This window comes from Rhea pennata, chromosome 4, assembly GCF_028389875.1.
Source record: "Rhea pennata isolate bPtePen1 chromosome 4, bPtePen1.pri, whole genome shotgun sequence".
Taxonomy (NCBI): Eukaryota; Metazoa; Chordata; class Aves; order Rheiformes; family Rheidae; genus Rhea; species Rhea pennata.
Window position 1 is genome coordinate 12,800,570 of NC_084666.1, and position 25,642 is coordinate 12,826,211.

At 43.1% G+C, this 25,642-nt stretch overlaps 1 protein-coding gene across 1 annotated transcript in view; it reads right to left on the reverse strand.

Moving 5' to 3' along the window:
• Nucleotides 1-24,693, reverse strand: part of SORCS2 (sortilin related VPS10 domain containing receptor 2) — a 541,923-nt gene extending 517,230 nt beyond the window's left edge. The window contains exon 1 of the mRNA XM_062575300.1: nucleotides 24,629-24,693. Coding sequence (XP_062431284.1) covers nucleotides 24,629-24,658 — 30 coding nt within the window. The 5' untranslated portion in view covers nucleotides 24,659-24,693. The remainder of the gene's footprint in view (nucleotides 1-24,628) is intronic.
• Nucleotides 24,694-25,642: the final 949 nt, after the last annotated feature.

A 25,642-nucleotide genomic window follows, 5' to 3' on the forward strand; every position in this document is an offset into this window, starting at 1 on the left:
GCTCATGCGAAAAAACAGTTTAATACTTTTAGGCATAAAGTTCTTTAACATTTTGACTTTCTCCTACATCGTCTAAATGGCTCTGTAAGAAATTCTGCTGCTCTAAGATTCTAATCGAAGGCTTGGTTTCATTGCAACTCACATTGGTTGGGCATGATCATAACTTAATTTTCTTTTGCTCTCAAAAGTTGTTTTGGATTCACCAGCAGAAAGGGAACTGTGTAAATGTCAATGTTATCAAATCATGTTTGTCACTTCTTGCTGTAAACACCTAGAAAGGATTTACTCCATTCAATAAATTCCAGATATCTGACTGGAAAGCTGCAAGTATGCAGTAATAATAATAATGAATGTGAGATGCCTGTCTCTAAACTTCTGCTATGTGTAATGCATTAGCATCTGCTGACTGTTTTACAGTAGGACCTATACACCCTACCCCTACATCCATAATATACTAAGTGACATAAGCTACTGTTCTAGAAACACAAATTTCACATCAGCCACACAGGCAAAAGGACAGGGAAAAGTAAACAACAAACAAGCAAGGCAAGGGAAGTCATTATTTTCAAACATTTTAATGATTTTCTGGAAGAAGAGAAATGAGAGGTTAATTACCAAGCATTTTATGGGAGATATATATATGTATGTATACACACACACACACACACACACACACACACACACACACACACACAGGAGGAGATTCAGGTACTTCACTGACTTTAGTAGAACTACACTTTTTTTTTTACCAGCTGCGTGCTTTGTTTATAAAAAATTTACCTGTAAATGTCTATAATCCATAAATCCATAAATGTATTATGGAGCTCCTGCAGGGTGAAGAATTAAGGATGCAGAGGGAGAGAGAAAGAAAAAGTCAGCAGTGTCAGGAAATTTTTTTAAAAAAAGAAAAGGAATAAACAAGAAATTATGGAAGAACAAGAGACTGCCCAGTAGTGAAAGCACAGCGAAATAGAGAGGGGAGGAGGTATGCTGTGTGTCCATATACCAGTGTGAAAAAACGTCCAGGCAATACCATGGAAAATCTGATGACACCATGCAGGTCTTGGAAGTAGATGCACTAGTTCAAAGCAGTGTTTGCCATGTGAGGTAAAAACAACAGAGACATAAAAGCTCATATTTATGACAGTCCCGAATCTGTACCTGTTTTAAGGAAGAAGAAGAAGAATTCAAAGCATGGCATTTTACTATAAGGTAAACTACCCAGGCGCATTTTGGAAAAACATATGCAGCAGCACAGAGCCTCTAACAGAACATTCTGTTACTCATTTCTGGGTATCAACTTCTCTAGATGAGACCCCAGTATCAAGGGGGGGGCTAATGTGAAGTATGAATAAGAGAAAAATTTGGGGAGAGAATGACTATAGAGCTACTCTTAACCCAGATCTGTTCATTGATCTGCCTTATCACAAGGTCCCACAAACAGCTGCGGTAGCAAAACTAAATGAAACGCGTTTGGAAAGGAATAAGTGGCTGGGGATGGAGAAGAGTGAAAGAAGGATTTAAGTCATATTTTTACTAACAGCAACACAACAGAAGCATTCTATTAGATAAAATGGAGCTGAACGTCATCCTTGGATTCTCAAAATTGCCCAGCTCTTAAAGAATTAATGTAAAATGGTATGCATACCAGCTGACCAGAAAAGGACAGACATTGGGCCTATCTTTATAAAAAGAAGAGAGGTCGAGGGGAAAGAGGAGTCTAGAAATCAGCAAACAGTCAGAGTAGCTTCAATTCCCAGAAACATTCTAAATAAACTGGGTGTAAGCAATGAGTAAAGTCCAATTTGAAAGTCTCAAGACAAATACTATTAAAATTGTCTAATTTCATTATAGGGTAGAGTAACAGCCCTTATAGATAAAAGAAACACAACAGATATCCTCCTGGATATGGGTTTGCAAGGAGTATGTCTATAGTCTGCTATTATTTGATATCTGCATGAAGAGGCAATGCTTATAAAATCAGAGGATGACACCAAGCTGAAAGGTGCAACATGTAGACTGAGGAGCAGGATTAGAATTGAAAGTGATCTTCACAGACCAGAAAAATGAACGAGAATGACTGCGTGCCATTCAGCAAGAACGATGATAATCAACAGGCATAAATACCGAAGTGCACATAGCAAGAACAGCAACAGCAAAGATAAAAGAAAAGGTACGACTGCTAATGAATGATGAGATAATGTTTGCCTTTTTCATGGTAGCACAACATCATGGTAATGAATAAAAGGTAATGGATAAAAAGATTGCAAGATCCATATCCAGACTGCAAGACTCTGTAAATGAACTTCCACTCCAGCCTGAAGACCTCAGCTAGCACAGTGTGTTCACGCTGGAGCATCACCAAACTAATACAGATTAATTAGAGAGAGCCTGGAGGAATGTAATAAAAATGATGAGAGGTCTAGAAAAGCAACACTAAGTGAGTAACAAAGCAGGCATGAAGAAGCTGAGGTTATTAAATCGAAAGAACAGAAGACAGGGGAGAGGCATAATAAAGGTTTTCATATATATTAAAGCTTGATGAGAAGAGATAGGGAATAAACTTTTCTCTATATCCATAGTGGATAGGGAAAGAGTAAACCGAAGCAAGGCATAACCCCGCTGTCCAGGTTCTCTTCACTGATCAGTTCCTCAGCTCAGTTCCCTGCCCAATGCCACAAACAACTATCCTGTCACCGGCGGAGGGGGCTTGCAGGGGCCTGGGAATCCTCTGCGGCTGCTCTGAAGAGCACAGCTGCTCAGAGAAACAGGCAGCAAACTACGCTTTAAGCAACCTGTTTCCCAACATGCTGACTGAGCGGAGAAGCCACTTTCCGGAGTCCCCACCTCCCTACTCCTCTGGCTACTTGGTCTCCCCCGTTTGCCACGGGCCTAAGTGAGGGGGCGTGCGACAGCGGTGAAGCACTGACGGTTGTGGTGTGAAGCGAGCCAGCCTGAACCCTCTCTTTGGAGCGTTAGTTTCAAGAGGCAACAACCTGGGAGAATGTAAAAACAACGTATTGCAAAACATCTAAACCCACAAAATAGGCAAGTGAACTTCTGTCACTCCCGTGAATGGGGCATGCACACCACTTTTTACACCCAAAAGTTGTATACGTTCATAACAAAGCCAACAGACTATCATCATGCAGAATAGAGCTGGCGATTAAACACCCACCAAAGATTTCTGGGCTTTTTTATGGCTCTGTACCCTGACATTTACAGGACACTTTCAATAGCAGTTTCTGAGAAATACACATCCCGCCCTGTACATTGCTACTTAGACCAAACAACTAGCACTTTGGTAACGGAAATGGAATGGTACAGTAAAATACTCTAAACCTACAACATTTCCACGAGTTTCTCCTGGACACTCTTGAGCAAATGGTGGCACATGCACGGTTCTGCAGTAAACTTCAAACAGGTATGTTTTGAAACTAAATGCATTACTGTGAACACTGGCAATGTTAATGAGAAGTTCATTAAATAAACATATTCTCTACAGATCACAAATAAAAATCCCTTTCAACAGAATAGAGAGGTATCAAGATAAATATTGAGGTTTATTAGGTATATAGTTACAAACAACAGGTTACCTCACACTAACCCATCTAAATATTTAACTGTTCAGAGCTCACTGCTGCAGCAGAATGGCCAGTGCTGCACACACACACGGAAGCCTCAGGCCTTCCAGACTGCTGATTACAACCATTACAAAGCACGTAAGTGAATTTGTGGCTGAGGAATTGACCCTAAAAGTAGCTAAATATGAAGGGAGACTTAAAGACACACAGAGGAAGCTGCTAATACAGCTCTAGCAGCTGAAACGGGAACAAACAGCATTGCCCAAAATTACAATGACAGTCATGTGAAAGATCCATGAATTTAAAAAGGTCTACTATATTGAGTTTTAAGCTTGCTTTAGTAGACCACAGGTATCCCTCATTACATCCTGAAGACCTCATATGGCAAATTTTTTAGCCCAAAGGAAAATTCTGCACTTCATTGATTTGTAATTCTTCCGCTTTGGTAGAATAGTCATACTACTTAGCAAGCAGTTTAAATAGTAATTATTTCTTTGCTGAACCCTGCAGTGAAACACGTATCTAGAAGAGGCCACGTAAAAGCACTTCTAATAATTCTGCTGTCAAAGAGCAGTACCCTTCATCTGCTTCAATGATTTTCTACCCAACAGGTACAACATTGAAGTAATGAGTATTATAAAACTTAATACAGTGCCCTATATATTTTATGGCTCTGTAGATCCAGATCAGAGACCATCCAGATTGTTTTTACAGAACTAATGTCAGATACATTTCAAATTATTACATATACAATGATTCTTATATGAAACGTATAACTCTTACCAAAATAAAGTTAAAAATATAGAGTTGAGAAAAAGAATAAAAGTACCGAACTAGTACTGAACTTTATTTAAGGAAGGTAAAATCTCCTATTGATTTTTAACATAGGTGTTATTATGAAAGAAAATCACATACTTCAACATAGAAAGTAGCTTAGAAGGAGGCATGTTTCACTGATGCAGTTACCAGCCATTAAAAATACTTATAAATGAAAAAACATTCATAAGGCTGTACTGCTGATATAGGCAGTTAAGAAGTGGTATAATGTAGGATGTAAAGCCATATGAAAGCTCTAGATTAGAGACTGTAAAATGAGATTCCCTTATATAAGATTAACATCAGAAAAATAACTTTCTGGTGTAGACTGCCTCTCTTCACCCTTCTGTTTATCTATAGTAACATGATCACATAAAATTACCGAAGTATCCAAACACTTCATAAACTTTGATGTTGCCCTTATAGTACACCAAAGGGGCAGAACAAAACTTGCGTATGTGGAATTTAGCTATAGAACTGTTCAAGTTACCTGCTCAAGGTTAAACAGAAAGCCTCTGGCAGACCAAGGAACTGGTCCTCCTCACAGGAAACTGTTTTTCCGGAAGCCCAAATGAGTGCAGAGACTGGACCCTCCTTTTCTGTCATTTCTGCAGACATTGTCATCATGTTGCAAGTTCTCTGCAGAAAAAGCACAACTCACCTGAAGTCTATCTTTGACAAAAAAACAACAAAAATAGAGGTTTATGATACTGCTTTATACTGTAGGGATTCACTGAGAAGAAAGACTGGTTTTGAATCAGGTTCAGAACAAAATGGTTTGAACAAAGTATCCAACGTCCAAATATCCTGACTAAGAAGCTGTTAAAAGTCTGCTCATTTCCATCCAATACTATTGTTTTTCTTCAATCAATCTCTCCTCCACAGCAGTGGGTTACAGCAGCAGATTACAGTCAGGTGTAATCATGAAGCATTAGCTCAAATTGGCTGAGTACAGTAAGCAACGTTTTACAAGAGAGCACACTGTATTTTAAGGTTACAACTTCAGCTCTTTGTGTTCTCAAAGAACAGAAGTCCAAGCTTTTGCTTCAAATCTAAAATCTGCATGCAGAGTAAGCGACCAAAGGCATCTGCATGTGCAGTTTCACAGAGAGCACCCATACAAAATGGAATTTCGGTGTAAACACAAAGCTGAGAAAACACAGACTTAGAAAGCCCAAACTTCAGAAGAACTTCTTCCAAAGCTAGTGGAAAGTAGTTTCATACAAAATCACTAATCTAAGGTTCAGCTTAGAATGAATATATACAGATTCAGTAATACAGGATAGGATACTACTTACTAATGTTATTGTATGTTCCTTTTCTGACCCAATTTTGACAGAGAAAGCCTGTAAGTGGCCACCACCTAAAAGTATGACCAGACCTAGCCCTAAGATCAAATTTCACCATTAACATTTTGCTTGAAGAGTAAATCTATGATTTAATTATTCTGTGATTGGACACAGAAATTTTCCATTGAGTTGCCCTAAGCAACACTTGCTGCCTTCAGGTCTCCCTGGAATACTGTCTTTACAGTTTTAATTTTAGTGCAAGTTACATGTCTTAATTTTCTTTAAAATGTCTTAAATGTCAAAAGACATCTGGAGAATACTGAACGTACTGTATGTCTCAGGCAGGCATACACTTGGAACTTCCTAGGAATACACTTGAATATCAAACACACTTCTCCATCAGTTTAGTTATTCTAACTAAGCAAAGCCATCATCGCTGAATTGCCCTGTACATAAGGCATAATAAATGTTGCTTAGTATGATTCAGAATTTCCTCTAATAAGTTTTGAATAAACAGAATAGATGCAAACAAAGTTATTCTTACTCATCCTCCTATTTCATTTAAATTTTGTCAGATTGGCAATGTACAAAATTTTCCTACTATTTTGTTGTTGAAATAGGAAAACCCAGTTATGCCACAGATGGAGAACATTCCAATTAAGCACATTAACTACTGAGGAATCGTCAGCTCTGGAGCTGCCTTTGAGCATGATGAGTCAACAAATGTGTCTGCTAACAAAGCATCATGGATATAATGACTAAAGTTTGTGACACTGGCAAAGACCCTTCAAGAATGAAAAGCAATACATATTGCTTCAAGCTTTTGCTTTTTAAACTTCTGATTGTTCCTAAATATGACACAAATAAAATCAGTCTAAACCAATTCATTTTTCCAACATCAGTTAAGATCTTTTAAAAAGTTTATCCTGGGGGACAATTTGTCACATCACAAAATAATGACATTTGCACCATGACATGCTGACATTACACTATCCCATCAACAAGTAAACGCCACAATCTGTGGCATAAACACTGCCCTATGACAACCTTTTTGTTAGCCCCAATGATACAACATACAAGTATTTGACTGTGTAATGCAAATAGGACCAATGACACCTTTGGGACCAAAGCAGAGCAAGTCTAAACCCTTATGAGAGCTACTATGTCAGCTTATTTTGCTTCTAAATCTACGGTATCAGAAGAGCCTCAAGCACTACATGCTCTGATCCAGTGACACAAAAAACCTATTTCATATCAGAACAAGAACAGTCTGATTCACAAGGAGTTAGGTCATTGCAATAGTAAAACTAAATGAAGCAGTAACAGAGCTCTACATCTGACTTCTTTAAACGGTAATAGAGAAGAGTGAATCCAAATTAGCCTACTAATTATATCCTCTTTAGCTTGAATATTTAAACCATTACCTAAGTTACACAGTATTGTGCCCTGAAAATTTTTATTAAAGAACAGACCTACTTTGCTGCATACTTGTTCCTCCACCAAAAGAGTGATGGAGAAGAGTGAAAACATCATGAGTTTTCCTCACATTGAATAAAATAAGGCTACTTAGAAAACAGTATTTCATTCTCAATAAATATTAACTTAGATGTGGTACAGAAACTCCAGCAAGAGGCTGGATATATTAAAACAACCAAACAAAAAAGAATCAATCCTGCTTTGTCATCAAGATTAGCCTCATGCTGCTAGCAATGACAGATTCCTGTTAATGCTTCTGGGGTTTAAATATCTCTGAACTAGTATATGGTCAAAAAGTTGAAGTACCATTCAAGGGATCTGATCCAAAACACACTGAAGCCTGCTGTTGACCTTTATGGGCCTTGAGTTCAGTAATATTGCATGGTTTGGTTTTAAAAGGGCCAAGTACCATTGCTCTCCCAGACAAGTGACATTACAGTGCCTCAGTGAATTCTGAAGAATTAAACTACAATATAGGGAGCCTTTTACAGCAGGAAATCAGTGAAGACTCAAGTCTGGTTTCTCACTGTTAAATTGACTGCCTATGCAAGGAGACTGATGCAGAAATCAATTCACTCATGCCAGCTGGTTTCTCTCTATCTGCAGTCACTGATGGTAAGTTGATCAAGCTACTGGTTTCCTTCAGCTCATGTGCCTTCCATATGTAACATGCTGACCTTAGTGATGCTAAACAAAACCAATACAGAAGAAAAGCAGCTAAAAAAAGAAATCAATCAATCCACAGAAAGGAAGGTAGAAAACTAAGAGAGTGAGAACACAAAGAAAGAAAACAAAAAACAACCTCTGCTTGAGCTAACAAGCTTGTTCTTCCTAGAAAAATTCAATAACGTATAGATGTTAACAGAAAATACACTGAAGAAAAGGAAAAATATAGGAGGAGAAAAAGGACAGTGCAGAATTCATACATATGATGCAATTCTGGAGATATTACCTTGTTTCTGCTTATTTTTTCCCCACTTTCTACACCTTTTCTTTTCCATTACAATGATAACTATGAGATAAATCAAAGTTAAGAATCATTCCATAGAGGATGAAATTTAAGTTAATGGAATGACACTGCTTTAAACTATTTTAGAAATCTGAACAAGGCATGGGTTCCCAGGCAGCCCACAGACAGTTCACTCTAATCGGACGTTTTTATTGATATCCTTCAATCTAATATTGACAAGGTAAAGAGAGCACTATACATCTCTATTAAAAAACCATGAATAATTTGTGAATAAGAATGAGCAAGATTCTCAACAACATTCACCTTCAGTATTTCCTAAAATCTAGAAATAAGATCATGCCTTTTTAAAAACTGGCCTTTAAATCATTATAACTTCAATAGAAAAAAGAAATTGAGAGAGATAAAGTTTGATTTTTATTTTAAAAGAACCACAGATTTTTACTGCATAAAAACTTTGGTAAATTATGCTGTGCAAACTGGGAACTAACAAGCAGCAAATCTAGTCTATATCAAAACGGAGCGCAGCTAACAGAGCCAGCGAGCAGACATGCAGTTTGCACAACAGTGTGTGCAGCAGGGCGCAAGCAGGCACCTTCCAGGCCTGGCGGTGCACACTTCTGCAGATATGGTCATGACACGCTGCAGAGCACGTTCCCCGGTAGCTGTTGGAGTCGCTGCAGCAGCTGTGTCAGAGGCTTCGACCCAGACAGACCCTCTGGCAGCAGATGCAGCTCCGCAGGTCTCGGGCGCAGTGCTGGGGCCTCTCCGTGAGGCCTGGGCTCCCAGGCAGCTCTCCTGCGGAAGGTGTGCTCTTGTTGACGGGTTGTTGGTCAGGTAAAGGAGGTATGGGAGGAACTCCTTTACAGCTGCGTAGCATCCGCAAAAAGGAGCGGGAGACAGACAGGGTATTCTCGGACACCAGAGAGCTCCAGGAGTCCCAACCCCGCACAGCAGCGGGCTCTGTGCCGAGCGAAACGGCACCTCCTAACACTGCAGAAGGCGGCTGGAAGCCGGTCACTTCTCACGGGAGGAGAAAGGCCCTTACTCCTCCTGAAGACCTGCACTTGAGGAACAGGTTTAGGACCCTCCAGGCTGAGGAGGCGCTGGGCATGGCTTCGAGGGAAGCAGCTGGGCTGACAGAGCCTGTGCCTTGCAGGAACAGCCACAAGAAGCGGCAGGTGATTGTCGAGGGTGACTCCATGCTGCAGGGGACGGAGGCGCCTATCTGCCGACCTGGCCTCTCGTCTAGAGCGGCTTGCTGCCTGCCCGGGGCTCAAATACGAGACGTCGTGGAAAGATGGGCAAGGCTTGTCCACACGTTGGACTGTTACCCTCTGCAGCTCTTCCGTGTGGGCACTAAAGGCACCAGGGGCAAAGCGGACACCATCCAACAGGATTTCAGAGCTCTGGGGATGGTGCTCAAGGATCTGGGAGCCGAGGTGATTTCCTCCTCAATCCTGTCAGTGAGGGGAAGGATGGGAGGAGGGTAGACAGATTTTCCAAGTTAACAGCTGGCTGCACCGCTGGTGTTGGCAACAGGGTTCTGGTTCCTACGACCATGGGACCTTGTTTGAAGGTCCACAACCGATGGGGAGAGACGGGATCCACCTCACCAAGCAGGCCACACGCCTGTCTGTGCCCACAGGTTGGCCAGCCTGGTAAAGAGGGCTTTAAACTAGGAAAGATGGGGGAAGGGGGGAGTTATACAGACTGGGTAGTCACCAAAACGCAGCTCAAGTCGCGATGCCTCCGGGGGGTGCACACAGCCAGGGAAGAGCGCACGGGACCGGACTATGGGGGATCCTCTTGCACCCCTCCTGGGAAACCTGCATGCTCGATTCCCTCTCTGAATGCTTCTGCGCCAATACACGCAGCATGGGGAATAAACAGGAAGAATTGGAGATCCGTGTGCAGTTACAGGGCCGTGATCTCATTGCAACTACAGAGACACGGTGGGAGAGCTCGCGTGACTGGAACGCTCTCATGGATGGCTACGTGCTTTTAGGGAAAGACGGGCCAGGAAGGCGAGTTGCTGGAGTTGCTCTTTCTGTGAGAGAGCAACTGGAATGTATCGAGCTCTGCCTAGGGGTGGATGAAGAGCAAGTGGAGAGCTTATGGGTAAGGATTAAAGGTCAGGCTAAGATGGGTGCCACTGTTGTGGGTGTTTACTACAGGCCACCTGATGAGGAAGTCTCTGAGGCCTTCTACAGACAGCTGGAAGTAGCCTCACGATCCCAGGCCCTGGTTCTAACGGGAGACTTCAACCACCCTGACATCTGCTGGAAAGACAACGCAGCTAGGCACAGCCAGTTCAGGAGGCTCCTGCAATGCACTGATGATAACTTTTTGACACAGGTGGTGGAGGAGCCAAGGAGGAGAGGTTTTGCCATCTGCCTGGATGCAATTTTGTGCAATGTGCTGTAGGTGACCCTGCTGGAGCATAGGGGTTGGACCAGATTATCTCCAGAGATGCCTTCCAACCTCAACCATTCTGTGATTCTGTGAAAACAACTTTCTTACACAGCACACCAGAAGATCAATTGTTTAAAGTCAACACAAAGACATCAAAGGCTTTTTTAATACTTGGAAAGGGTTAGATATTTGAATACTCTCATGTAAACATTCATAAATTAAGAATGAGGCTCACTTTTTGATAAGAACATATACTGTATTGGTTATGTATCAAGAGAATAATGACTCAAATACAAATTAATTCCAACCCAAAGAGACTGCAGAGAGAATATTTACTCAAATTCAATCATATCATTTTAATTTCCCAAATTGATGAGAAACTTATATTAAAGAATCATGTAAGTGCTAACGTACTTTGTAATTAATACCTTGTCAGGTCTACTTCTTATTTTATATGTCTTGCTGCAACTGAACTAATATTAAAATCAATATAGTAAGCAATCATTTTCAAATTCTGAAATTTTAAAGATCCACAGATCCACAATACTTATATTACTCTGAAACCAAAATCCAAAATTTCAAGCCATTTAAATATGAGGAAAGGATGACATCATCAAGAGAAATTCAGTACTGTCGACTTCGGTTAACTGCCTCATTTAAGTATATATGCTCATCTTCCCTTTGAATTTTACATTTATAAAACAAACTATATGCTTTCTGCACCAGAAAGGTTTTTTAGTTAGTCCTGAGCGACAAATTGCTGTAGGCCAGGAGACCTGTTTAGTGAAGACAACAAAATGTTCATTCTATTCTGATGCTTTTCCCTAGGTATCAACAGGTCTAACCTACTAATGCCATTCTTATGTTCTTCTTTTAAGTCATTCCCATAAGACAATATCAATTTCATGTCAGATAAAAGCAATCTAGATCTGTTCATCTCCTTTCAGTCTGTGAACTATAGTGACTGCACAGCAAGTACAGTGCTATTGGTGAAACAAGCTATGCTAGAAACCAAGACGGTAGCACTTTGTGGCTTTTAACTCTCATCTTTACCAGACTCAGAGAAAGCTCTCAGAGCTCGCATGTACAAGCCACAGAGTCTCCCTTCAATGACAGCTTCACATGCATTTGCTGTCTTGACTCTCCTCAGCTTGCATTTGTTTTTAAATAATGTGTTCTTCATTTTAATTCCTTCAATAAGCAACAGCTGGCAAATATTTTATTTCATTTAAAGGAAAAAAGAATTCATTGCATATAGGTTGCAAAAGTAATAACGAGGTGCACTTGGCAAAGTCATGTATAAGAATGAGATCATTCAAATTGTAAGCATCCACTAATATCTGAACTAAATAAGGACACCGAAATCCATTGTAATAGACATTTCAGAAGTATTTTGCTCACAAGACTGCAGTTATGCATTAAATCTAACACTGAATAGACTATGACTATTTTTCAGCAGAGTAATTCCAGTGATGGGTAATATATAAATTCTTATTAGATAGTATGCACAGATTACAGAATTGGATGACTGGAAATGGGATTTTGAGTCTTTCATTTCTAGTTATGATTATATAAACTTACCTAGGAGTTTGACACAGAAGCAATATATTTCATTCACATCCCCAGCCTAAAACTAACCTAGGTGAGTTCAAGAGATCACTTTAGAGCTTTAGGGCAGGGGCACAAGGTGAAACTGCTCCTGGGACAGTTTCAATTTAGATGATATATCTGGGGGACAACCTTCTTTTAAACATCTGCTGTAGCTAGCCTCTAGAGCTACAGATACCATCACAAACACAAGATTTCCTCAAGCTACGCCGCTACGTCTGCCCAAGCCTGCAGACAGCATGTGACCAAGTGTATATGCACTGGAATGGCAACTCCCAAATCTACTGATGACGTATCCGTGTCATTACTAGCTATGCCTTTGAAGATCTTTTTTCGAGATGGAACAGGGAAGATGACGCTATTTAAGCCCTCAGGGGTGAAAAAGGTGATTTCATACAGAGAAGGCGATGAAGAGAGAAGAACAAAGGAGACTCTCTCAGAGAGGAAGAAGAAATGTATAACACCAGAGGGAAAAGCATGAGCAACGAAGGACAGACGTAACAGCAGCCTAAAGGGGAGCAGAGCTTCTCACTGACTGACAGTGACTGTGACAGTCAGGTTCAGTAAATAAATACAAGTCTGCTGAGTTGCTACAGAAATAAAAAGCTTGCACATTTCGTGCAAACCTTCCACACACAACAGACAGTGGATCAAAGACTATGAACTTCTTAAATTTTTCTCTGGCACACAGGCTATGCCTACATGTGAATGGCAGCGCTCTCATCTCAGTGGGTCTGACTTCCAAGCTACCAACCCATGTGAAACGTCACGGTGGACTGAATCCTGCTCCCTTAGGGAACTTTGATATACTTCACAAAATACTGCAGTGCAATAACCAGACCAGTTGGCAGTTTCTGCTAACAAGATAAAGAATACAGTATTTCCTTCTTTAATCCTACATTTCCATCTTCAGGAACAGTCTCTTCAGTCAGGAACATTGCAGCCAAAATGTATCCCTCATAGACATGGATTCAAACAAGAAGTAGAGGGTCTTCTTCTCATGCAGCTCTACTGTTCATAAAACCTCTCTTACATACACAAAAGCCGCTCAAACATGCCTGTATGCTTGCAGATTGACCAAGATAAACCACTGCCACCAGCCGAGGAAGTTGACATTTCCTTCAATCCTTAAGTTGTACCAGTTTGTACCAGTTTAAGAAGTGGCTTTTGTGATGTTAGCTGAACTAAGCTAAAAAGTCATTTTGTATTGATAATTTTCCAGTTAGGAACACAGTGACTACCTATGGCAGCCTGATACTGCACCATCAATCTCCCATGGCTGGTAAGTCCTCTCCTCAGCCCCCCAAGGGGGGAGTCTGGCACAAAAGGAACACTGGACATGAAGTGCTTATACAATTAATGAAAAAAAAAAAAAGATGTCTCTTAATGTTCTCCAGAAGCAATGAGATTATTAAAAAACCCACCAAGGTTCAAAACCCTCCAAATGCAGCCCACTTCATAATAAACCATCTGTTTTAAAGAGTTGTAGGAGGAGGAAGGAAGGAAAAAGAGAATCTAGCTAGTGGCCCTCAGTGCTCTGCATAGTAGCCCTGGAGAGATGCTACATGAAGAAGAACATATGTATTTCATTATGAACTGGAAATGTGTTCCCTGAGCTACATCTAGCAAGTTTTAAGGAGAAGTGCCTGATTTATCCTAGACGCGGAGGAAAGGATTCCTTCTGCAACTTCCTTTGCAGGAGCTGGTGAGAGCCAACAGCTAAGTCAGTGATTCACAAACTGGATTTCACAGAGCTACAAAAGTGCTCTACAGCTGACACACAACATATGCTGCTGCTTCTCTTCTTTACAGCAGTTTCAATCAGAGTTTAACAATAATAGTTTTAACCCAAGAGAAATACAAAACACTGATAGTGGCCTGCTTGCTTCAAAAATATGGGCATCTTTGCTCCATCCACACACCCTCCTCCCTCCTGCATGTTCTCAGTAGCACCTCAGTTGCTGTCACATCAAAGAGAGGAAAAAATAACACTGGGTTCTTTTATATTTCTTTTTCCTATCAGTTTGGAGGACTTCAAAAAGAACAAGATCAGGTCTCAGCTGCCCCCCGTCATCCCAGGGGAATGAAAAGCTCAGAACCAGCAATAGACACAGCTTCCCAAGTCTCTGCCTCCAGCACCAGCACAGCCAGCAGCAATTAGAGCGCCCACTGCCAGCTCTCTCTAGTCTGTCACTGGTGCTCAGGACACAGGTCCCACCCTGAAGCCACTCTGCTCCCAGCACAGATGTTTTGCGTAGTTTCTGGTCCTTTTATACTTCTCATTCTGGGCAAGGAGCATGCTTCAAGCCTCTCTCATGGGAGCTGAGACCTCCTGCCATGCTTGCCATTATGTAGTTGGATAACAGGCAGGGAAACATGGGAAACCACTGGCTAAAAGCTAAATAAATTAACAACAAAGGAAACAGTCCTCTAAATCAAAAGCTGTAACTCTGATAAGTCCCAGTGCCTGTGTGGTGCATCTGGGCCAGGGAGAAGTCTCTTAATTCCTATGTCTGCTTGCTTCTATCCTCTAACCACATGAAATACTACAATACCCAAGACACTGTAGCCCTATATATCTTATTTAAACTTGTGCTGTTTACAAGATTAAAATGAGAGAAGACAGGAGGGATGACATTCACGTGCATATCCACAAACCAGTATGCAGTAGCCATGTCTAATTTTAGCCCAACTAGCCTCAACATGCCCCATAAAGCTCTCGGAATAAACAGAGTGAGACTGCTCTACAAACCAGCCAGGAACTTCAGACACAGAAGAATGTATCTAAGCATATGGGCTGAATGATGGAGCACTATATACATGCAGTTTGTCCTGATGGGTCCCAAGCACCTTATGGCCATAAGTATTTGTGATCTTGTCTCCACATGCCCTGAAAGTAACTGCCCCGTTGCTGGCACATGATTGGTTTTGTTTGATTTATTGCTGTTACTATGCCTCATCCAGAAGTTAGCCCCTCAACAACCATGCATTAAAAAAATATATGCAAAAGGGGTTTAAAAGTTCACTCAAGGTTATTCACTTATCTCTGCCTCTGCTAACACGGGGGCCTACGTATGCTGAATGCCCAACACAATCCCTTACAGCGTAAAAGAAGACCTGAGAGAAGAATATTCTGTTTTCCATAAATGGCAAGATTTAACTAGTACTGTTGCAGATTTAGATCTCTCAGACTCACAGGCAGTTCCAGTCCACTGAAAAGAGCAAGTTATAAGCTATTTGCAGTTAGCTTACACAGGAAAAATATTTTATTGAACTTAGACCCATGAGCATTTTATGGTAACCTACCATCCCCTGATACAATTGGATTTCAAGGAAGAAACAACTATTTCTTTAGAATCAGTCACACTAAACATTGTGAAACACTGCCCGAAGTTCAGGGTGATTCCAATGTATTCATTCCTCCTAGCCTCTAGCTCCATCCCCTTGGGCACCTATCTTGCAGTGACAATTGCTGTTGGAGGCAAGCGTGGGAATGCATTAACCATAAACAGGTTGTTCTCCAGTACCTGAGAAAAACAACTTTTATCCGCAGTAGCTTAGTTAGAGAGTCTAGGGAGATGGAGGCTACCCACAGCTACGGCTTCCAGGTAGCTCGATTCTCAGTCACCATCATTATTATTTGTTAGTATTACAGAAACTACCAAGCAAAAGGCCACCAACCCAGAGCACAGTCCACAACCTGTTCATACACCTCAGAGGTGGGGAAGAGGACTGCTCAGTGACACTTGCAGTCTGGGGAACAGAGGAGAGACTACAGCAGAAATAAAAAGCACTTTTTAATAGACTGTAAATTGCCATCTGCCAAAATGCAACATGCTGGCCAGAAAACATGGGCATACAGTTCAGTAGTAACAAGGACACTCCACTGGTAGCTGGAGTCTGGAAATACACTTCTTTGCCACTTTTCTCACAATTTTACCCCCAAGAAGTTTCCAAGCACCATGATAGAGACAAACTTCATAGAGTGGCTGGGAAATAGTAAATACTAAATCTATCTACTATATTAAATATAGCTACATTATAGAGGAAACAATCTTACTGCACAAAACCTCAGAAATTAGCTTTGTACCTAATGACCAAACTCTATTAGTGTTTTTATGACTTCTCATACAAAAACAAACAAACAAACTCTATTTACTGTTCTACAGTATTCTTTCTGGAGAACTCAGGTAATAATCAGGAGGACATTAGAGAGATTAGAGGGAAGCCAGAAATGAACAATAATCTCTGTATGTGCATTTCTAAAAATGTTCCAATGAAATACATTGTAGGTAGGTACTATTATATGAAGATACCATTGCATCCAGATGGTGCAATTACAGAACTAGCAAAAGTGAGCTATAGAAGAAAATTAAAAGGGCAAAAACAAATATTATTCAGAGAAACAATAACTAGTCTGCAAGGATAGCAAAGGTTCAAAGCCTGAGAAATAAGCACAATTATTTTAGCCAGTATACCAGAAAATGAGAGGGGAAAAAAAAGTAAGGCAAATGTAGGTTAAATTTCAGTGAAAATGTTTTTAGTCATATAATCTTAAGACTATTCAAGGGTCTGCCAACACAAGCGACATGAGTCTAGGCATTTAAACTGAACTGGAATACACAGCAAAAGGTGCCCTGATCCACACGAACATCAAAAAAACCAGGGAAGTTTCCATGACCTGTGAGGGTCTTTTCTCTAATGCCTAGACCATCCTGTGAAACAGTCAAAGGAACAGTGAAACCACAGATTAGGTTTTCTATGGTCCTGCCTCTTTTATGTATTTAGATGCTAATCATTAATATCTAAGTGTCCTGGTTATTTATAATAACAACAATCCTACGAGACAGGGAAGTACCACTGTTCTTACACTGCAGCTGGGAAACTGAGGCACAAAATAACCACAAATGGTGTTTCAAAGCAAACTGGCAAAGCAATTGGTAAAGCTGCTGAATACTGCTATTCAGCTGCAATTTAACCCAAAAGCCACTCATCTGGAACCTTAAGTTCTGCCTCTGGCCAAGCTCCAGTCTGCCCTGCTGTACGACCACGACCATCGGAGCAGCGCCTGAGCGCGCAGGGACCTGGCGACGGGGCTGCCGAGAGCAGCCTCCCCTCCGCCACGCGCGGTGCGCGCGCTCTCGGTCCTGCGACACGGCCGCCTCGCCGCGCCTCCCCTCTCCTTCCGCGGCACCCGCTCCCAGGTGCGCCCAGTTCAATGCGATCCACGGACACAGCACTTCGCTGAGCCGACGTGGTCCGGTGAGCCCGGCAGACGGGTCACCACGCACCTGCAGCCCCGAGCGTTTCACAGTGCACGCTGGCATCTCCCTTCCGCGCTGCAGCTTCTCACGGAGCAGGGCACTGCCCTCCGCATCCTGCCGCACAGCAGGGCCGCTGCTCAGAGCACCCGCCCAGGAGGAGGGTTTAACACCTGCTTCTGCACTGAGGGTGCAAAGGCGCATCTCCCACCGGCCCAGAGGATACCGGGCTACCGACGCACCACCCCTCCTGTTCAAGCTGTTCCACTTTTTAGAGCTGCAGTACGGATAGACTGGTCTGGAAAAGTGCACGAGAGAGGAATACACGTGTGTGCATGCACACACGCACGCGCATACACACACACGCACACAGTGGGGGCACGACTCTGAACTCCTGACTCTAAACTCCTGGTTAAACTCTCAGTTCGGAAGGGAAATTTCAGGCCTTGCTCCAATGACTGTTTATGCATGAATATTCAAAGTTAATAGAAAAAAACAAAACTTAAACAGCTGTTGGAGCAGCCCTTAGACTGAAACTTAGACATCTGTGTAATCTCTGTCCATGTATATCCTTTATACATACAGTTCTCCTTCTCATAGATACAAATAGGTTAACTGTAATCATAAAATCTTTAGAGCTGCAACTGTATTTTTGCTTCGAGCTTGTGCAGTACCTACCACAACAGTCTCACTCCCTAAGTGAAACTCCAACAACTGTAATACAATAAGTAAGGAAGGAAATAACTGCATCTCTTAGCTATAAATACAAGATATTTGAGTTGGACATAACTTTAAATAAATTATGTGTTCTGTCTGAGTTAGTCTCCCCCTATAATAAAAGGAGAGAGCCTGTGTTTTCAGAAGACAACTCATCCAACCTTTCTTCTGCACGTTAAGACTGCCAGAGAAGAGATTAATCCAGAGACCGTCTCTGTCCCCTTCCTACCACAAGAGTCCAAGCTTAGTCTTGAAGACTGAAGTTAGGCATGACAAAGGATCCCACCCGTTATTTGTTTCCAAAATGTTTTTGTCATTGCTGTTTTATTAGGGTTTTAAATTATTATTGCAGGGGCAGAGAGTTGGGGGTGGGGATTTTTGGTAAAGAATGTCAAATCATGGGAACATAAATGCTGAAGGAATGCTGCAGGTCATCAAGTTTCATCCTAGCTACTGCAAGCAGTCATATATTCCAGACTACTTGCAGACTACCTGCGACCCATGCTTTTATATTTTACTTAAATGAAATTCTGCTTGAAGGAACTAGAGGGATCCTACCAGTGTTATATCTGTGTTATATCACAGATTATCTTTCCTTATGCTAATATCCTTCAGTCTTAACTGACATGATGATAAAACATTTTATCTGGACAAAGGGCTTGACATAAAGAACTTCCATACTCTGGGCAGCTTCATGTGTTGTACTTCGTAAATAGATACACATCTGATGGAACTTCCCATTTTAGAAGAACAATTATTGCTTTCCTGAAAACTTCATAATATTCCCCATCTGTTTTTCCCAACCAATCTACTCGTCTATTGAGTTTTAGTAAAATCAAAAGGATTGTCCTCATTTCTTTGTCCAAAAATCTCTATCAGCAGATTTCTAACACTGTCAAGCCTGGGGGGAACGCAATTGCTAATTCCCACTGTGAGATGCGACCCTGCTATCAAAGGCCTAAACACATTTCTAACGATTGTTATTAAGGCAGGTTTGGTTTATCATGCACATATTATATACCAGCATATCAAAGATATGGTTTCAATCTTGTGCTGGTCTTTACTGTTCACTGCTAAATTTCCCTCCCACATTTAAAACCCCCTGCCACGTTTGGCACCTTCCCACATTGCCACAGCAGCTCCTTCTCACACTACAGCTGCTAGTAACTTGCTCCTAAGCAAACCAGGTAATGCCAGTTAAACCAGCAAACCAGGTCAAACCAGGTCTGATTCCAGGTGTGCACGAGTGCGCATGAAGGAGGAGGACCTTTGAGCATGTTTAAGACAAACACATGCTAACTAAATCAGCTACTTGCTCCGGGACCTGAAGGTGCTCTCTCCTGGCTTTTTCAGGTGGAATTTGCAGAAATGTGGGGCAGGAGAGATCAGCAAGGGGGACATGCTTAGCAGGCTGTGGGGGAGAGGCAACGCCGAGGCTGGCAGAGTGAGTACATGAAGTAAACCATAAAATTCATATAATGAAAAATACAAAAAGATGTTAAACTCATCAGTTATTTCAGTCAGTTTAAAATCACTCTGCTTTCAGTGTGGGATTTTTCTGTTCCATTCAAATATGATTACTGGGTTCGGTTTCTGTTTGTTTTTTATTGCACTATCATCTCAAGGATTTTTTTTTAAAAAAATTTCCCTATGGGAAACCTGCCTTTCACTCTGCAATATATCTGCCATTTATCAAAGGTCTGAGACATCAGGATTTTTGACCTCATGCTCCTTTTCATTTCATAAAAAGTAGTCCAGCTACTCTTGAGAAATAGCACCAAAACCTCACCACAAATGGACTTCTGCCCAGTTTGGATAAATAATTACATTTACTGCCATAGATACTGCTACAGCAGTACTGAAGCCAATCTTCTTTATAGATTCCTGCAGCACAATTTATTGTAAACTGAACAAAACAGAAACCAATTAAATAAAATATCTGTCAGAAGAGTACATTTAGCCATCACTGGATTCTGCAAATCATATATGGTGGAAGTGAATTACAAAGAATAATATTTTTTAAATTAAACAAAATATCTATATATCAAATACAGAAAGGTTTGGACCAACTGAATAAATTTATGTGTGTAGCAATTTCTGTAGATGTGCAGTAAACCTTCCTTTCTGATAAGCTGTGGCTTCATACTGAGTCTTGTAAAGATTGTGTGCATGTTTGCCTTTATTTCTCATACCACAGAGCTACATACTTATGAGAGATCATGACATCAACTTACTGGACAGATCAGTGCCTTCATGGACTTAATATTGTGACAACAAACAGGGGGAAAAAAAATGGGAAATACTGGCACTATGAAACTGAACCAGAACTAGTTTCTGAACTAAGAAACTGAAGTAAGAACTAGTTGGCAGAAGTCTTGTACACAATACAAGCATACAGCACAAAGAACATATTATGAATTAAAGTCAGCTGAGATTACGAGTCTTATATTTCCAATATTTCTATTTTGGCTTTGATTTTCTTTTAATCAGGTAATATTAATGCACAATGGGAATTCTCCAGGAGGTTTAAAAGGAATACGATTTTCCCAAAAATGTTGCTTACCTAGAACAAAAACTATAAGTAACTACAAGGTGTCCTCTTCTAAAGACAGTTAGAGTTCTTAAAACTGTCATTAATAAATTATCTTCTCCCAAATCAGAAAGGGTAATATATTTTTACTGAATCTGGGAACATACATAAGTTCCCATACAACTCAACACTGTAAGCATGCCATCTGCACGTATTCTGATGCACAGCTCCATGTTGTTTGTTAAGCAAAAGTCAATCACTAGCCTTTACCAGAGTAAATGTTGTGCTGCACCACCCACCTGTCAAGTCTTCAGTTTAGGACATTTTAAGACTGGAAAGGAAATTATTTCCACTTGCATGAACCTTTGTTTGAAAGTAATAGTGCACAATACATTTCTGTGGACACTCAGAGCCATAGGGGATAGCAGATGATCTCCAGAGGTCCCTTCCAACCTCAACTCTTTCGTGATTCTGTGATTCCATGACAGAGAGCAGAAATACTAATTGTAGGAATTCACTAACCAGATACACTGTTAATGTTACAAGGAGTAGCTCTGCAAAACTTGCATCACCAGCAGTGGTTTTAACTATGCAGCCCACTGTCAGGAAAGGTCAGGGACAGCCTTACTGTTTATGGAATTTATAAATAATTAATTATCAGAATACAAAATAAAAGTAATCAGGACACAAAACGGGAAGGAGTTTACACGCCTCCCTGCACAGCTCTCTACTGATAAAATGAAGAAACTATTTTCCTAGTCATTCAAGCTCACTTTACACCCAGTGCAACCATATTCTCCTTTGCGCTACCAATTCCACCATTTCCATAATTTGCAAAACAGCATTAAAAGCAGATAATAAAAGACACACCAGACTTTTTAAGTATGAAAAATAACGGTGTCGGGGAGAGGAACAATTTAGTTTATAGCCTCTTACTTTTCTGTCAGGACACCTCACGCAACAAGAAATCACACAGTTGATTACCAACGATTTATGAGATATAAATAATTTTTTTAAAGTTCCATACGTAGATGCGCCTCTGATGCACACCGCTCCACAGCGATGCTTTCAATGAACTGCATTCATGCAAGTGAACATCTCTCAGAGAAGCAGTTGCCCCTCATCTTTTATGGTTATTTGTATCTCCATCAGGGAACTCAAAGGAATAATCCTACTGCATATTTCTTCTTTATTTATTTTACTAGGTGAGGTGTTTAAGAGGAAATGTGGTCATCTGGAGCTCATCACTGTCAAATTTTCAACCATGCAGCTGTAAAGGAACTAGCCTAGTTCCTTGGTTTACAAAGTGCTGAGTACCTCCAATGAGGTGCCAAATGTCTTTGGTGACACTTTAAGGTTGCTTAGTGCCTCATGAAGCGCACAGGGCCGGGTCCCAAATCCCACCGTTATCAATGACAGTCCTTCCACTGACTGCAGTGCGCTTGGGACAGAGCAGCACTTCACGACACAGGCCTGCATTTCTGAGGCCAGAGGAGATTTGGTACAGAATTCAAGGCTGCAGGATAAGTTACCAGGTGTGAAAACCACTGCATCTCAGTATTCCTACTTCCAAACACTTAATCCAGTCTAAAAAAATAACTACAAAAAATTCAAGACTATTCTTCAATATGTTTTGGATCAAGTACTTATTTTCAACAGTTTTAATCTCACATACACATAGGCAGCAAAATACTCTCCAAACTCTTTGAGCTAATCCTCTTTCCATTGATCTTAATGCATTTATTTCACTTAAATGTATATATATATATATATATATATATATATATATATACACGCACACACATATATATATGCACACACACTCTCTTTAAAATCTCTGAAAAATCTTTTTTCTCCCTCTGGAAGCCTTTGTTAAAATCAACTCTTATACTGGAAGCATGTATTAAAAAAAAAAGCCAACAAGGAAAGAAGGAGCAAAAAATGCTGGCAATAATACTTTAAATCATCCAATGCAAAAAGATTGGCTGCTCAGATTAAAGCAAAGAGCCTTTCATTACCAGTTCACTAGTTCAAAGCCAGTCTTGCTCAACAACAATCATCTGATAGTAGAGATGGTAAGCAATATATTTTTTAAATAATTCAGCAAGAGTATTTGTACTGAATGTGTAAATACAGTAAAGAACATCTACTGGCATTCATGATGGGAGTGCCATCCTGCAATACTAAATTAGTAGATTAGTAACTGAGCAAACAAAAAAATAAGTTGCATCAAACACTGTACTAGTTTCATTTATTTTGACAGTTCCCATTTATCTCTGCTTTTGAAAAGACTATTTCATAGTATACTAGTAAATGAACTGTAGCATACTGCAAAAAATAATGACATTTTAACAATACAAGCCCTCACTGCAGCATCTGTTATTAAATCTTTGCAGAGAGGTGAGGAGAGACCACTAGTCATAAATGTGGATTAGCAAGGCTCAACTATATTCATTTTAGAGTAGAGAGTGCTTTGCATGAAAGCTGTTGTTTGCCTTTTATGTCAAAAACTGAACTTACGCCAACTTTTTAACATCAGATTCTTCAAGGAAGCCCTAACAGTTTGCAAGCACTGTCCACAGAAAAGAAACAGTGGCAGAGAAATGGAGAAAGGACAGAATCAGAATAGCTGATACTGCTGATTTGCAACATTTTCTGTGAAAAGAAAACAGGCATCATCTTTCATTCGCTTCCTGAGCAAATCAGACACTGCCTTTGAAAGTGTCAAGCTTTCTGATGCCGACTCCAGCTCTGACACGTGAAAATATCTCATTATACAAGAGCATTACCACAGTCAGCCTGCTCACGGGAATCACTTGCATCCGCACCAGTGGAGCCTTAAGAGCTCCACATCTTGGGTGACTCCCGGGCAAAACAGGCAGAAACCAGAGCTCAAGAAAGCAGAGAGGGGGATGACGATTCATATACGAATGAGAAGTACAACATAAGCTCTCTGAACTGAGCCAAGTTTAAACAAACTTTATGCTAAATTCACAAAGTTCAAGCAGAGTAGGAGCTTAATTGAACTGCAGTAAAATCACACAGAGTTTTCCAGAAACACTAAAATCCTCCAGGAGAAAGTTGATCTTGAGCTTTCATAACGCTATTTCCCTGTCTACGAAGTCAGACAGAGAGGGCAAGGTGCTGTGTAATATTTACCTACGATGCATACTGTTATGATACAATGTCTCAGTGAAGGATAAATTCAGAAGCAGCAAATCCCATCTGTGCAAATACACAACTATCAGTGGGTCAACACATGTGGAAATAAAGACCAGCTGAAATTGAAAATGAGTTTAAAATAGATTAGGGGCTCACCGCGATAGTTTCGGGCCAAAATCGAGCATTAGGTAATAAAAGAAAGGCGCACTTGGAACGGGGAGAAAAGAAGCGGCCAACACCGACGCGCTGCCGGAGGCACACGGGTCCCCGCGAGCGGTTTCTGTACACGGACGGCACTGGGAAAACCCGCGGGGAGCCGCCGACCTGCCCGCCCCGCTCGCACGCTCGGGCCGGGCAGCGAGCGCGCCGGGAGCCCCCGCTGCCCCGGCCGCCTGCGGGGGCTCGTCCGCCCCGCGCCCGCGCCCAGCCCCGCGCCCGGCCCCGGCGCGGCACAGCGCGGTTCGCCCGTGCCCCCCCTACCCACCCACCCACCCCGCCACCCCCGGCGCGGCGCGGCGCGGCGCGGGGAAGGCTGCGCGGAGACCCCGCCGCAGGGTGAAGCCGCGGCGATCTCGTGCGGGACTGTGAGAGGCGCTGCGGGAGCCCGGCCCGCGCCGCGCCGCCGCTGCCCCGCCGCCGCCGCCGCCGCCCGCCCCGCTCCGCCCCGCTCCGCGCCCCGCCGCGCCGCGCCGCGCCGCGCCCCGCGCGCTCCCAAACTTTCCGAAGTTGGGCGAAGTGGCGCGGGCCCGGCGGTGGCGGCCGCCCGGCGGGAGCCGCCCGCGCCCCGCGGCCCCGGCACTCACGCTGCTGTTCTCGCCCGTCCAGTGCACCATCGCCTGGTTGTGAGACGCGTCCCCCTTGAGCACGAAGGAGGTGCTGACGAGCGAGACCTGCTGCCGGCCCGCCGCCGCCGCCGCCGCCGCCGAGGATGCTCTCCGCGGGCGGCTCGCCGCCGCCGCCCCGCCGCGCCGCGGCTCCGGCGGGCTGCGCGCCCCGCGGGTCAGGGCGCCGGGGCGCGGGCGGCCGCAGGGCTCCGCGCAGCGCAGCGCCGCCGCGGCGCCCAGCAGCGGCGGCAGCAGCAGCAGCAGCAGCAGCAGCGGCGGCAGCGGCGGCGGCAGGCGGGGGGCCCCGCGCGGAGCGGCGGCGGCGGCGGCGGGGGACACGCGTGGCCCGCCGTGCGCCATGGTGGCTCTCCGGCGTGGTAGTGACAGGCGGGGATGTGGCGGGGAGGGAGACACCGCCGCGGAGGGGCGGGGGCGGGGGAGGGTTGTAACCGGAGCGGGGCGCGCGCGGCAGCGCCGGGCGCGGGGCTGCGCGCCCAGCCGGGGCGGCGCCGCCATCTGCTGGCCCGCGCCGCAGCGCCGCAGCGCCGAAACGCCCGGGGCTGAAACGCCGGGGCGCCCAAACGCCGCAACAGCGGGCGCCGAAACGCCGAGAGACCGGACATCAAAACGCCAGGTGCCCAAAACACCGGGCGCTGAAACGCCGGAACTCCGAAACACTGGGCACCAGAACACCAAAATGCCAAAACGCCGGGCGCCAAAACGCCAAAATGCTGAACGCCGGGCGCCAAAACACCGGGTGCCGAAACGCCAGAGCACCGAAACGCCGGAGCGCCGAAACGCCGGAGCACCGAAACTCTGGGCTGGCTAGCGGCACTCACGCAGTGCTGCGCAAGGCACAGGTGCTCGCACACCAGGTCCCACGCACGCACCCGCACGGGCGCAGACAGTCACCGCAGGGTCGCGGCCAGCCATGCGCCAGGTCACCTGCACGCGCACCGGGTCGCAAACGCAGTCGCACAGGACGCTCTCACA